The sequence below is a fragment of the Hypomesus nipponensis genome, chromosome 18, assembly GCF_054491055.1.
Source record: "Hypomesus nipponensis isolate SF chromosome 18, ASM5449105v1, whole genome shotgun sequence".
NCBI classification, from domain to species: domain Eukaryota; kingdom Metazoa; phylum Chordata; class Actinopteri; order Osmeriformes; family Osmeridae; genus Hypomesus; species Hypomesus nipponensis.
The window spans coordinates 9,052,717-9,066,809 of NC_140378.1; the positions used below are offsets into that span (position 1 = coordinate 9,052,717).

The 14,093-nt window shown below is 43.3% G+C and overlaps 1 protein-coding gene across 2 annotated transcripts; it reads right to left on the bottom strand.

The window, feature by feature from the left end:
- Nucleotides 1-599: 599 nt before the first annotated feature.
- Nucleotides 600-4,963, bottom strand: scrt2 (scratch family zinc finger 2). 2 transcript variants are annotated; one of them, XM_084680679.1, is made up of 3 exons: nucleotides 4,810-4,963; nucleotides 1,142-1,411; nucleotides 600-1,075 (listed from the first exon to the last, which is right to left on the bottom strand). In XM_084680679.1, exons 1-3 carry the CDS (start codon nucleotides 4,961-4,963, stop codon nucleotides 600-602), a joined length of 900 nt encoding a protein of 299 aa, XP_084536805.1. The 2 variants fall into 2 exon arrangements, with proteins under 2 accessions (XP_084536805.1, XP_084536804.1); XM_084680678.1 differs by having other exon boundaries at nucleotides 600-1,411.
- Between the last annotated feature and the right edge of the window lie 9,130 nt (nucleotides 4,964-14,093).

Here is a 14,093-nt window from a genome sequence, read left to right on the forward strand (position 1 = left end):
ATAAAAAGTTCATGTTGGCAGTTGCAAAAGAATTCAATTCTTAGCAAATAAAAAGCAGCATAAAAATACAAGAGGTCATTTTTGTCTAGAAAACAAAAGAACACTGTTACAGTCCTTTTTATGTAGTTTTTTTTTTCATTTTCCCATACTATTTGCTATAAAATATCAGGAATCTAAATATTATTACTATTGATATCAATATCATTATAGTCATTGATAAAAATTCACATGCCAGGCCTCATATATAATTGTGAGAGTGTGTGTGTGCATATGTGTGTTGTGTATGTGTGTGTGTATGTGGTCACATGAGTAGGTGTGTTCATGTTAGTTATTTGTGAACTAACAACTACAGTTTCTATTCAGGGGATGGGGGTTCGATTGTATGTTTCTGTGGACGATTAGCTACTGTGCAGGGAAAAAAATCCAGCATCTTTTGAAATTGTCTTTGCCATAATTATAGTTTCTTCACGTAATCTCAGTGAAAATATTGCTTTCTAAAAAAGGGAAGAAAAAAGGCATGGAGGGCAGAGTGAAGGGGGTTATTGGTTAAGAACCTACAATGGGGGTTCAAATTTTGCTTCCTTCCTGTGGTTAGTCAGTTAGTTCTCAGAGCCAGAGTCATCTTCGTCTGCGGAGCCCTTGAAACAGGCTGACTCATAGTGCTTGTTCAGGTAGGACTTGAGAGCGAAGGTCTTATTGCAGCGCTTGCATCGGTAGTGCTTGAAGGCAGAGTGTGTTTGCATGTGGGCGCGGAGGTTTGAGCGGTCAGCAAAGGCTTTGCCACAGTGGGCGCAGGCGAAGGGCTTTTCCCCCGTGTGCGAGCGCATGTGGCCCTGCAGGAGCCAGGGCCGGCTGAAGGCCTTGCTGCACACATCACACTTGTGCTTGAGGTCGTGGGTAAGGATATGCATCGCCAGCGCAGGCATGGACACATACACCTTATCACAGGTGGGACACTTGCGCGCCATCTTGCTATCCAGGCTGCGGTGCGTCTGCTTGTGCCTGCTGAGATTGGAAGAGGTCGCGTACGTCTTGCCACACTCATTGCAGGTGTGACGGGCCGTCCCAGCGCCGGCTTCCCTCTCTTGATCCTCTGCGCTGGACGCTGCGCTGCCTTTCGCTCCTACCCCGCGGCTCTCACCGTCTCCCTTCCGCCTGGAGCGCCCATCGGAGATGAAGAAGGCATCCATGGTGTAGCCCTCAGTCAGGGCCTCCGACTCACCGCTGTAAAAGCCGCTGGCCGTCATGCCAGATTGGGGGCTGTCAGGGTGCTCCAGGTCAGGGTCGCAGTACTCCTCACCCCCGCTGCTCACCTGGGTGTAAAGGGGATCAGAGACTGGAGATGCCAGCTTGAGCTCCACCTTCTTCTCCCCCTGGTATACAGATGGCGTGATGTAATCCTGGATGTATCCTGGAAGAGACACACGTACAATTACAGATGGGCAGGGCTTGTGTTGGGGAAACGCAGTGTGACATGAGTAGGAAGTTGAATTCTTGCTTCTTGTATAATCTTTTAATTAAAGACAATACTGAACAAATGGACATTTTTGTAATAACTCAGGTTTCGAAATACTAGTATCAAGAGAAAGAAGAAGAAGAAAACACTGTGTCCTCTGCTATGTTTATGAAGACCCAAACACTATTATCGTGCAAATGAGCACTGGCTGTGAGATGGAGATAATAGCTCATTAAAGGAACCTCCGGTGAAGGACTCACAGTAAAGCCTCTCTGACATGAAGTGGTCTCATTGATTAGGCCCCCTTTTCATGATAAGATTTTCTCTGCACAAGGTATGTCAATCCTCTGTGACTATGGCCTATCTGTCTATTTGCTCAATTAAGCTGCAATGAGTGGAGTCTTGACCATTATGGGCTTGAGAAAAAAATAGATGTCTAAAGCGACAATGTAGTATAAATTCTATTGTAGAGGAACAGTGTTTTCACACGGTGACCTTCAACCATAATTACATGAGGCACTCAAATGTATTTTTGTCTTGAGTGTGAATTTATCTTTTCCTACATTACCTAACATCCACATTCTCTTCGTAAAATCTAACCTTTACTATGGCACAACATGCTCTTACTAGACAATCCACTGAACATAAAGGCACTGTCAGTTTAGGTTTGATATTCCTCAACAGACTATTGACTGCTTTTACATGATGAGGTGTACTCTTTGTCTAGACTCCAAACGTCCATCCTTTTCTTGTGAGGCAGCCAAGTGGAGCTAAAAGGCTTCCTGGCAGGGTGAAAGAGTGAAACAACTCTGAATATCCACTAGCCTGAGTACTATCATCTGAGCAGCTTCATGCATGCAATCACTGCATGTGTACACAAGACAAGGATACAGGGCAGAAATATGATTACTACACATAATAAGACTTATGTGTGGTCCCAATATTGCCCCGAGAGAAATAGTGCATAACTGCAGAAAAACCCATTTGAAGTGCTGTGTGCAGCAAGCGGTGGAAATTAAGTATTGACTGTTTTTTAATGAAATTCAAAGTTTTGCACTGATCAATAGGCCATCGTCTGTAAAATAGTACAGCTGTTAGAACAGCCGTGTGTTGGAAGAGAAGATAGAAATAATGTGAGGAACAGATTAAGTGCCTGGACCACACAAGGATAGCCTGTTCAGCATGGTTTAGTGGTTGGGAGGGTTAAGCTGAAACCTGATACATGGATTACAGCTGCGCAAAATCGCTATATTGTTTGTGAAGAGGGTCACCTGCATGCAACAGTGAGTGTGGTGAAGTGCCTTTAAGAATCAGGTCATTAGAAAATCAATTGAAGTGCTCTCTAAAGCACACCAGTCTCCATTCCTGAGGGGCTGTAGGCCAAGCCCACCATGACAGAGACATGACCATGATACCAAGAGGCTAAGATGCAAGGCTGGACCTATTTGGTACCAACCAGAGTGTTACTGTTGAGTATCCAGCAAACAACTTCGATTGAACCAGATTTTTTTCTTCTAAATAGTATGTGATTACTTCTATACTAGTATTCATTGCAGCTTACAAAATAATGCACTTTAGATGCCGGAATCTTGTAAAAGTATTTTAACGTAATTACTGAAGGTCAGACAGGGAGTTCATCATTTAGGGCAGATGCTGTTTTAACCTGTACAACCCACGCATTCATTCCTCTAATGCAAAGCAAGCATGTAATTAATGCTCTCAGCCACCCTTCTTTGTTGTTCGACAGACACTCAAGTCAGATGTCTCCACAAAGGGGAGAAAAATCTGTTGGCACAGCAAAAGTGCTGACGCGAGGCATTTTGAGAATTCTTTTATTTTGCATTTCACAGTACACAAAGGACAGGTTCCTTTGTGTGCATTAAACAGTCATTGGTACAATGACTGTAGTAATGTCTTGCTCAGCGCTGGATTAATGTTGTTTATCAAAAGAGAACAAAAGAGGGCAACAATAAACCTCACAAAATGTATGATTGTAAATCTTTACAATTTGTACAAAGGATTTTATTTTCTAAAGGCAGCAACTCTTCAGCAGAGCATCAAAGTAGAATGAAGTTTATGCATGCCTTAGATAAAAGCTGATATGTGTATGATAATACCCATGCATTACAATGACAGAATTCTGAAAAATCTGCCAGACCACCAACCGAAGGTTTGATTAATCGATAACAACCTCAGACAAAAAAAAAAATCTCCATGATTTACTCGATCATGATATGAATACAACAGAATAACAGGTGTCCATTGACGTGTTACCCTGCACTACAAGGTAAGATCTGGTCATGATACCAGGGGAATCATAACAAAAGGGAGACAAGACATCTGGCATTTAAAATATGGCAACAAAATGGAAGCAAGCTTAAACCTGTCTCTAAAAGTGAAGGACACATCTCAGCGCTGACTGGGGCTTAAGCGCTGTGTTGCACAGTCCTTGTGTTGACCACTGTGCTGCTATGTGCCCTTTTTTCATGTTTACTGTACACCCCCTCTCACGTGACTACCGTCAATGCTGCCCCAAGCATTTTTGTCTCCTTTCTCTCCTTCTTCCCTTTCCCCCCCATGTCTGAGCTGCCCACCTCCCCCCGGCTGTTCTGTACAGTGCATTGATGTCTCTCGTGGCGGTGATAGGCCTGCGAGGATGAAACTCTACCCCTGCTAGTTTCCAAACGCCCGGAAGGAGGAGAAAGATGTAGCGGAGAGAGATGGGGATGGAGATGGGGGTGGGGAGACTGTAATGCTCTAGTTGGGTGGGAGGCGGGAATCGGGGTGTGGGGGGGGGGGGTGTTCAGACCGTGATGTGAACTCAAGGACAATAACAGCTAAGGACAAATGTATCATCCGGCACTCATCTCTCAAGTTCATGAATTTTTTAGTTAGTACAAAGACCAAACTGCGAGCGGGTCTGTGTGTTCAGATAATACAGTCTACTGTGCATGGTGCAGTAATGTACACACACTAGAACGTCTACTAATGAGAGACACGTTTTGTTCCGCATTTCCACAGGCTAATCCGTGGCTGTGACCTGAATTGTGTCTGTCCGTCATCAGAGTTAAAAAAACAGAAGTCTTTATGGGGGTGGGGTGCTGCTGGAAAGGATTATTATAGATACTGATGCAAAAATCTGCCTGCTTTATGTAACATCTGTTGTTAATTCACAGACAACAGGCAAGTCAAGAAGTGAAGCATAATTTCACCTAACACACACACAGAAACAAAAGAAAATTCCAACTGTGAAATCACCGCTATGCTGAAATCAACAAATAAGCAGTCTGAGGCTATGGTGGCAGCACACCCTTGATGACGGCAGGACTATCCGTAGAGGCATGCAAACTCACCATTCTCGCTGAGACGGACTCCCAGGCTGGTCACCGAGTCTGTGATGGAGCGTGCGAAAGTGAACGAGTCGTCCAGGTGATGATGGTGGTTGGAGACATTGGACGAGGAGAAATCATCGAGCTTGATCTTCTTAACCAAAAACGAACGGGGCATGTTTCAAAGAATGGAAACACAGTGCCGAGAAAAACACATGGGAGAACAGAAAAGACCCCCAAAGAAAGCAAACAAGCAGGGATGGCTTGGTGGTAATCCTCGTGTTAAACGTAAAGACAACCTCCAAGAACATAAGAGAAGAAAGAAAATGGAAACCAGAGGAGAACAAGGCTGACGGCGATGCTGTGTGATACTCTATGGCTCCCCCAGCTTTCAAAAAAATAAAAAAAAATCCTGTTCAGCACTGGATAGCTCCTGTGATGCAGCAGGCTTAAGGGACCAGAGAGAAAGAGAAGAGATAGAGACAGAAAGAGAGCAGAGGGAGAGAGAGAGGGAGAGAGACTGTCAGACTAGCTGAGATCAGCAATCACGCCAGCCTTTATATGGGGCACAGGCAGTGGAAGATCAGGTGGTGCTGCGAAATGGAGCTGCTTAGCTTTAATCCATCAAATGTCCCCGGGGACACACATCAAATTACTACTGAACCGTCTGTGCATTCGCACACAGACAGAGGAGAAAGAACACAGCCAGACCCGCACTGCCCCCACTTCCCCCCTCCCTCCCCCTCACTCCTCTCCCTCCCCCTTTCACCCCCGCTTATGCTCCATGCTCGGAGGAGGAGTAAAAGGGGAGGGCAGACAATGGAGACATGTGGATGAGAGCACATTCAGTGTCCTGTCCCCCATTGTTTTCAGATGAAGTGGCACAGTTTATGTTTGTATTGTGCAGGCACTGCCTCCCTCATGTCCTTGCCGTTACCTCAGACACTCTCTCACCCCTCACATCCATCTGAGCTGAGAGGCAGACATACTGTACCATAAAAAACACACTGCTGAGGATAACATGCTGCACCTAGGCTCACACACTGGCCAGTTTGTTTGTAGTGATTATGTGAACACACGATGGCACGCTATCTTTTTTGCCGATGCTATGGCACAGATGTGTGTCCTGCTATGCATGACAAGGAATGATCTGATTAATTAATTACATCTTTCTAGATTAAAATGAAATGCAGAATTAGACTCACTTTTCCAATTTGGACAGATATTACTCTTTTGGTTAGGGTTGATAACAGTAAAAGGCTGTTGTTTTTTAAATGCTCATGTATTACTGTGCAACATTTTAAAAAGAGATTGCTTGTTAGGATGGAGTATAGGACATGTATTTACTATCATTATTTTCTATCCCATCTATTCACAGTATGTTTCCCATAACAGCATACTTAATCACCTATGGTAATATTAACAACTCATAACCACCTATAACGTCAGTATGCAGATGAAAAAACAAACATTTGTTGAGCAGTGACATGAGATCATTTGAAGTGACAGTTATTACGAGGGTGCTTTGTTCGATCAAAAGAGACATGCTTCATGAGAGTTATTATGGCAAAGTACAGTGATGTGGCCTGTGCATGGATCATCGTTCGAGGGATGGATGGAGAAAGATGGAGAGGCTGAGCAACATGTTGTCAAGGATGTTAACTGTTTGTTTAAAAAAATAAATCATAGAAGTGGAACTAGGAGGCTAAATGGACTCTGACACGTATTTGAGTGACATTGATCTTTTCCAACCCTCCTGTTTGACTGTGTTTAAACTGCAGCTGACCTCTGGTTGAAGCAATCCTCATTATTCTGCCTTATGTACAGCGCAGCCGAGCAACCTCCTCTTAGGTAGAGACCTCGCACGCAGACATCAATATTTAAAACTTACAGGGTCTTGTAGGATGAGGGTTTGACAAACCCCTGGGGCTGAGGTAGCAACTCAACCTATGGAGAAAACCCACAGTTAAAATAACCATGCTCAACACCTATGTATCTGTGCATATTATATTTGCTATAAACAAATGCAGGTTTAGTTGTGGAAAACACTGTTATGTGTAAATATTTGTATACAGTTTCTAGGTAAGTTATTTAACTGAACAAATACTATTCAGTCTCTCACTAATTCATTCACTTATAGAATACATCTTTGTTAATATGGAGAGCAACAAGTGAACTCTACAGGTTACAGGTTACAGGTTAAGGTTACAGGTTACAAATCGAAGGTTCCAGGTTACAAGTTGCAAGTTGCCTATTTCCCCTGACATCCTCTTTCCCCTGCACTTGCCTTGGGTCCTTGTCCACTTAAAGCCTTCAGACACACTCTGACATCTGGTAACTGCCTCAGGACCTAGGTTTCCATGGTGACTCAACCCCTTGAGCTAAAGGTGTGGTTTCCCCTCCTGTGTTGTAGGGGGCTTGGTTTGTGTCCATAGTCTGGCCAGGCAAGAAAGCCACTGATATAACATATCAGCCTGATTAGCATAATGCATGTCCTTTTGAGCTAATAGACAGACTAATGGATTCCATCTACATGTTGCGATCCTTCCACTTTAAGACAACAGAATGTCAATGTTATAATGAAACAGTTCATGTTGTAGAAACACAATGTTAATGCATTTAAGCAAATTGATGCTTTTAATTCTAATTCAAATCCATAGTTTGGGGTGTTTTTAAAAAGAGTAGTCATAAAGTAGTCATTTTTTGTAGTCATAAAACCAAATGACAATCCAGTGTTAGTGTGGGCATTCGAGGTAAGCTGGGGTGGTGCTATAAGTCCATTAGGCATGGCCATCTATAATTCACCTCAATGTTGCTTACTAGGTCACTGCAACATCCCCCGTGTACTGTCTTCAATGAGGTTTTGCTCATATAGAAGATCCAAGTGATATTTTCCGATCAGATAGTGCAGGAAGAAGGTTGCACTGGCAATATTTCTCATTTTTTTTTCTTTTTTTTTCAAGTCTCCCAGCCCAACATAAGAGAGTGAATGAAATTTAACTGCTAGTGCTGCCATACTGTATCAAATGCTAGCTGGCGGATAGTTCAGTATATCACTCATGCCCTATTTGGCTTGTGTCTGCCTGCTGTCCTGCATGCATCTCAGAGCGTGTGCGCTTTTGTTGTCCATGAGTAACTGTACAGTAAATGGGGCAATTAAGTGTGAAAGGCAGAAAGAAGCTAACATGTTCCTATCTCTTTAGGGGCTAGATAATTTATGCTAATAACATCTCCAGCGCACAAGCTGCCCAAAAATGATAGCAGACCCCTTTCCTTCCAAAATTCTTTTCATCCTCTTGAAAAAGCTGTTTCTCAACACCTTGCAATGAGGCAGCTGCATGCAATGAATGAACCCCTCTCTCCCTCCCTTTTTCTCTATCTTTACCCTTTCTCTCTCTCTCTTGCTCCCTCTCTATCTTACTCCTTTTATTTCTTAGGAAGATAATCAATAATCACAATTCTATTTTATGTAGAGGGCATTTGTTCCCTATTAGCCCACTGAATCCAGTCAACTACAACACACACACACTCACAAAAAGTATCTCACTTTCTCACCCCTCTCCCTCCAGACTTTGTAACAGGAAACCATAGAATGTATGTATAAAATAAGATGCTACATGAATGATGCTTCTTAATAATACTTAAGCTGCAGCTCAGGATGCTGTTTTTGTGACATCAATTCCTTCATCATGCTGTGAATGAGGCGGTACTGAATGTCTGTGCCGAGCAGGGCCATCATGGCAGTTCAATAAATAATACGAGAGAAAGTGGAAGCAATAAACCATAGGAAATGTCTGCCATGTGGGAGCTAGCTGCCCAGCATCATGCACGGGATGGAGCTCTGTTGTCACCTTCCCAAACTAATATGTTCACGTACAAGGGTAAGGGGTTTCTTTCTCTTAGAGAGCACAATAAAAAAGAATGAATAGAAAGCATCCTGAAACTCTCAACTTGAGATGTGATGTCATATAGAATAGAATCACTATCCAAAGTTCTTCACATCAAAGAAATCTTAATTTGATCTAGTTCCAGCCTCTTCACAATTTCCTAGTAAGCATTTGAAACATTTTCCTTCCTGAAGATAATAAAATATGAATTATATTAGCGATCATCACACCTTGCTCTGGTTTATCTCTAAATTATTGTTCTGTTAATCATATTCTAAATTAATTGGGTTCATTAATCACAAACAGCCCCAACCCCCCCCCCCCCCCCCCCCCAACCACACACACACGTGGGTCTTTACCTATCATGTACCATGAAGAAGGTCATACCATGAGGTAATAGACTGTCGCTTGCAATTTGCACTCCCATGAAAAAAGCAGCAAATGTATTAGTGTGATGGTATCACTCTGTTTTAAATTAACCAACAAATTAGAGATTGTGCATTTGCGGGATGGCTGGCGCGGGCTAACACAACCGCTGCAAATAAGACATTTTACCGGTCATTGTGAAGCTTCTCGAAAGCATTTTCAATCCAGTAACCAATTTCCTTTGTGAGGATTGTAGGATTCTGAACACCTGTTAGCTAACGGAGAAACAAAGAGATGCGGTCTTGTTGCCGAAGAGGGAGCTCTTTTATGAATACAATGAAGGAATCTGCAACCAAACACATTTTCCATCATGCTACACGGACAAGTTTTTTCTTCTTATGTGTTTTTCCTACCAATGCATGTCAGCGAGAGAGGTGAGGATCAATTTCCACAGGATTAGGCTGCCCAAGGAGAATGATTGCTTTTTCTAATACTTAGTAACAATTTTTCAATTTCCTGTGGTCTTTGTTACTCTCAACATTTTCGCAAATGAGCAAAACAGAGGCGAGCGGCATTGCTGCTTTGCGAACTTCACCTTGGGACCTGGCACAATTTGCATATATATTGAGAGCATACGTTTTTGGTTTATAATAGTTGCCTTTCTGGGTTGGGGGCGGGGAACTGGGGGCGGCTGGCAGGCATTCTGTCACCTGTTATGAGGCCCTTGTCCACGAACATCCCTGAGAGACTAAGGCAGGCGATAATTACGGTGTTGAGACTACCATCCTACTGCACCAGCATGGTGTTGCTCTTTCCCTGCAAACCCTCTTTTTTAATCTAAACAGACCACAATAGGAACAACAAAGACCCCTGCCTCACAACTACACAAGGCCCGAGTTATCCTGCATCTCGCAGCTTTATAAGATTTTTTTAAAGGTGGGAAAACAAAACAAAAGATGGCTTAGATATAGAATCCGTCCGTATATTTATCAAGCAGTGCACATTGCACTTACAGAATATTGAGGAATCTTTACATTTGTGTCCAATTTTAAACCCCCACTTTCCCAGTTGAGAGTGAGAGTGAGAAAGGATTACAATGAGACGGAACAAAGAGAGACGCAGCACGGAGAGTCACATGACAGTGGCTTTATTGCTGTGTTATGGAGATTTGAATGGTAATTGAGTGTCTATGATTAGTATGTGGCTAGTGTGACTCATGCATGGCGTCCTTGCAGAAGGATGAGCTACTGTACTGCCTCTGCTGCTGTCCTCAGAACAGCAAGATATGCTGGTTTGGATTTTCATTTGAACTTAAATCCCTTGTGATTTATCATGGTTTGAGACTTTTTCTTACTCCTTGCAATTCTATTGGGATAGGATGAGGATAGCAAGGCCAGGGACAAAGGCAAATGCTGACCGTGAACCTAAACCCCCCAGAGCACCACTACACAGATAAAGAAGTTGCACTATTCATTTCCCAATACATTTGCCTGTGTGTGTGGTACAATTTTTTGTACTGGAAATATGCACATCAATGTGAGTGTATGTGTGCAATTGTTTTTCAGTCTGTGTGCATCAGTCTGTGTGTGCATCAGTGCGTCTGTATGTTTTGAGCTGTGAGATGAGCTCTTTTCAAAGGGCACACTTTTGTGCGAGGCACAGACGATGCAGCTGGCATAGGCATGACTGTTGCTGGAAGCGTGTCCAAGTTGGCAGCCTTACAGAAAGCCCTGGCTCACTTCATACAGGGGACATGAAAGCTGCCTGTCCGTCTGCTGTCTCTCCTACCCATAACGGCTGGACGGCACCGATTGAAAAGTACAGGAACAATATGAAGTAGTTCTGTCTCTGTAACTTAGGTCTGATCATTTTGATCATATAGCCTTCTGTTGCAGGCCACATTGTACAGTTTTCCGTTCATTCCATTGAAGACTGGCAATTACAGATAGGGACTGTCAGTTGAAAGGTTGTAAATACTAGTTGTGGACTAAAGAGTCAAGTTTTTAATATTTTTTCATTTATTCTGAATTAATCTAACCAGCATGTTTAATGTATGATTCCACACATGACCAATTAAAACCAATAGCTGCCCAAATAAGGATAGCGCTAGTAATTCTGTAATTGCACAATAAATTAACCAGAAAAGACACCTGTCAAAACAGCAGACAATCTCTTTGGAGCTGCCTCCTATTGGGTCTGCAGTGATGGACTGAGTTGGTAATGACAACTCCCCAAGTCTGTCCCCTCAGGCACAGGGACGAAAGCACTGTGGAGTTCTCTCTTCCCATCCGTCCCTGTTAAGATAATACATCAAATAGACATTTTAATTTGAAGTTCATTTTCTCCTCAAGGGTCTGTAAATGTCGACTTGCACGCACAGTGAAACAGCTAACCTTTTATTACTAAACAGAACTGGCTATGTATGATATTTTTTATTTCAGATTTTAACGATTTTTACTCAAATGCTCAGCTATTGTTTAATCCATTTTGATAAGTATGCCTTAAAACTGTTTTCATCTGAACTGCCTGTTATGACTCATTGTGGAATAAGTGCAGCAGATTAGAGCAGAAACAGAGACCGGGCTAGTCCTGTATCCTGGATACCAGTTAGCTGGCTCAGCTGGAGGTATGTGTGGTCTGGATATGAAAGTGAAACAATAGATTTGGTCAAACCAAATATTCTCCAATTTGAAAGTGCACACGCCCCCTTTGGCTTGACTTAAAACAACAATAGTGACTCATTGATTTTCACCAACAAACCAAATTGCCTGCAATGGCTGACACCTCAGTGACTCTGAGGAGACCTCATCACTCAGCAGTTATATTGCTGCTGTGCACCCAGCGACCTCCTTTTCCAACACAGCTTGTATGACGGTAACGTGCGTGAAATGAACGCCAAGCCCTGCCAGCGGTGCCTCAGCGCTTGGCAGGGCTCAACACCTGCCTGCGCTCAGCTGCTCTTGCCACGCTTGACCGCACGTGGCTAATAAACAGACCTGTCCTTATCACTGGAAGACCATTAACGGGGGGCGCAGTCACCTGGATCCTGGGTGTGCTGGGGAGAATTCTAAGGCAAATGTAATGGGTTTCTCTGTATCACTGCTGCACACTGAGATTCTGAATTACACCAAAGGCCTGATGTTATTACTTGTCCCCTGGAGCTTGCCTCTGTGTTTTATGATGACTACAGAGAAAACCAGGTCACTGCTCAAATTGTCATGCTCTTTGCCCCCATTGCTCCAGTTCTATCTATCATTTATCTCCATTCAAACAGGAGACACAGGCCTGTAGCAGGTACTGTATTTCATATCCAAAATATACCATGATAAGCAACCTTTTATTGTCATATGAATATTTTCTTGAGATTATTTATATTGCTCTTTGTCCAACTGCACCTCTCCCCTGCTGGACTGCATTTCATATCTCCCATCTCCTCCATAGTTCACCGTGTCAACAGTTAAAACAGATGCACTAAAATGTGAAGGGTTTGCTTTTGAACAGTGAACTCTTCATCCTACTGTACATGCTGCCTACCCTGGCCTCTGCTGGGCCAGCAGCACTGGATAGAATGAGAGCCATGTTGGTACCTGCTGCTACCCAGCCAGGGTTAGGAGATACCACTGGGGCCCCACTGACAAATTGTCCTTGTCTGGTCGCCTGAGAGAATGGGGATTGCAGTAATTGCATATTTCCCACTAATTGCATTTGTCACATGTGGGGTCTACTGCAGCACCGGGGCTGGGGCCTTCTCAGTGATGTGTTAAACTAAACAGCTGAACTCTCACCTGCCCCACGAATAGGGGATGTGCAGAGACAGAGAGGCCTGCAAAGAGGCCAATAAATTATACAGGGGCACAAAACATCAGCTGAGCAGCCGTGCAGTCAGCAGCAGCATAGAGGGTCCTCCAAGAGAGACATGCAGACGGCAGCTCCATTAAATCCTCAGATGTGGTCATGGAGTGCTTCCCTTAATGATATCATTTAAAGACAACCCCAAGCTACAGAACCCCTGCTCTTCTTTTGTTTAAATTGACAGTGCAAATGCATCAAAGCGGTTTAGCTAATGTTCTCTTAGTGTTTTTTGTTGCATTCTAAAACGTTCATTCTTTTGTTTTGATGTAATGTTGTGTGATCTAGTTGTCGTAAACCACTGTTATATCAATATCTAAATAACCGAGCAGAGACCAATTTGTAGTCTCAATTATGATGCACTGAGAAATCCAAAACTTGGATTGTAGTTGTGCTGAAAACATGAGTTTGAGCAGCAACGATTTGCTGTGGGAAGCATTGCTTGTATGGAAATAACGGGATCTTATCTGGAGCTGTTGGTTGTATTCCTCCCATGTCTCTGAGGTGTCGTCCTGGTTCAGCGGAGTTGAAGGGGGGCAGTAATGAAGGGCGGCTCTCATCTGGCTGTCTGCTGCCCGGTGATACCAGTGCAGGATGCTGCATTATACAGGAGGCTTGTACAACTACATTTTAATCCACTCGTGTTTCTGGCCTGATAAAAGGATTCTCTCCATCTCTTTCTGTTTAATTCACACCATCATCAATCAAACGTGTCTTTCTCCCCCTCCCCCCTTCCCCTCCTCTGTGTTTTGGGGTCTGCTGCGGATGAGTTGGGGGTCCCCCGAGGGGGTTAGGGACGTGATGGACTGGTCACAGATGCTACAAAAATGTAAATGCAGAGTCTTTGCAAGGTGCTTTATTTCCCAGACAAAATCCTTTGCGACAACACAGAAATATGCTCTGACATAATTTTTTAAGATTTCAAAAACAAGTGGTTTTTCATATTAGCATTATGAATACCTTACCAGGAATTCGAGCCATACTTTTGTTTTCAGCCTGGCTACAAGTGTGTAGGAGTCCCAGTGAGACAAATACACTGTTTTTGTTTCTGACTATTGTCTGCAGCTCACAGTGATGGAAGCCACAGGCAACTTGGATAATGAATGTATGTCTTTGGCATGACTGTGTGTGTGTGTGTGTGTGTGTTTGCCTACGTGACTATGAATAGGGTAAATATACACATCCCACTATGTCAGTGCAGAGATA

Coding starts and splice junctions, on each gene's coding strand:
- scrt2 (XM_084680678.1), bottom strand. CDS start 4,963: ATGCCCCGTTCGTTTTTGGTTAAGAAGATCAAGCTCGATGATTTCTCC. Junction 1,412..4,809: donor AGTCCGTCTCAGCGAGAATG/GTGAGTTTGCAT, acceptor TGTCTCTTCCAG/GATACATCCAGGATTACATC.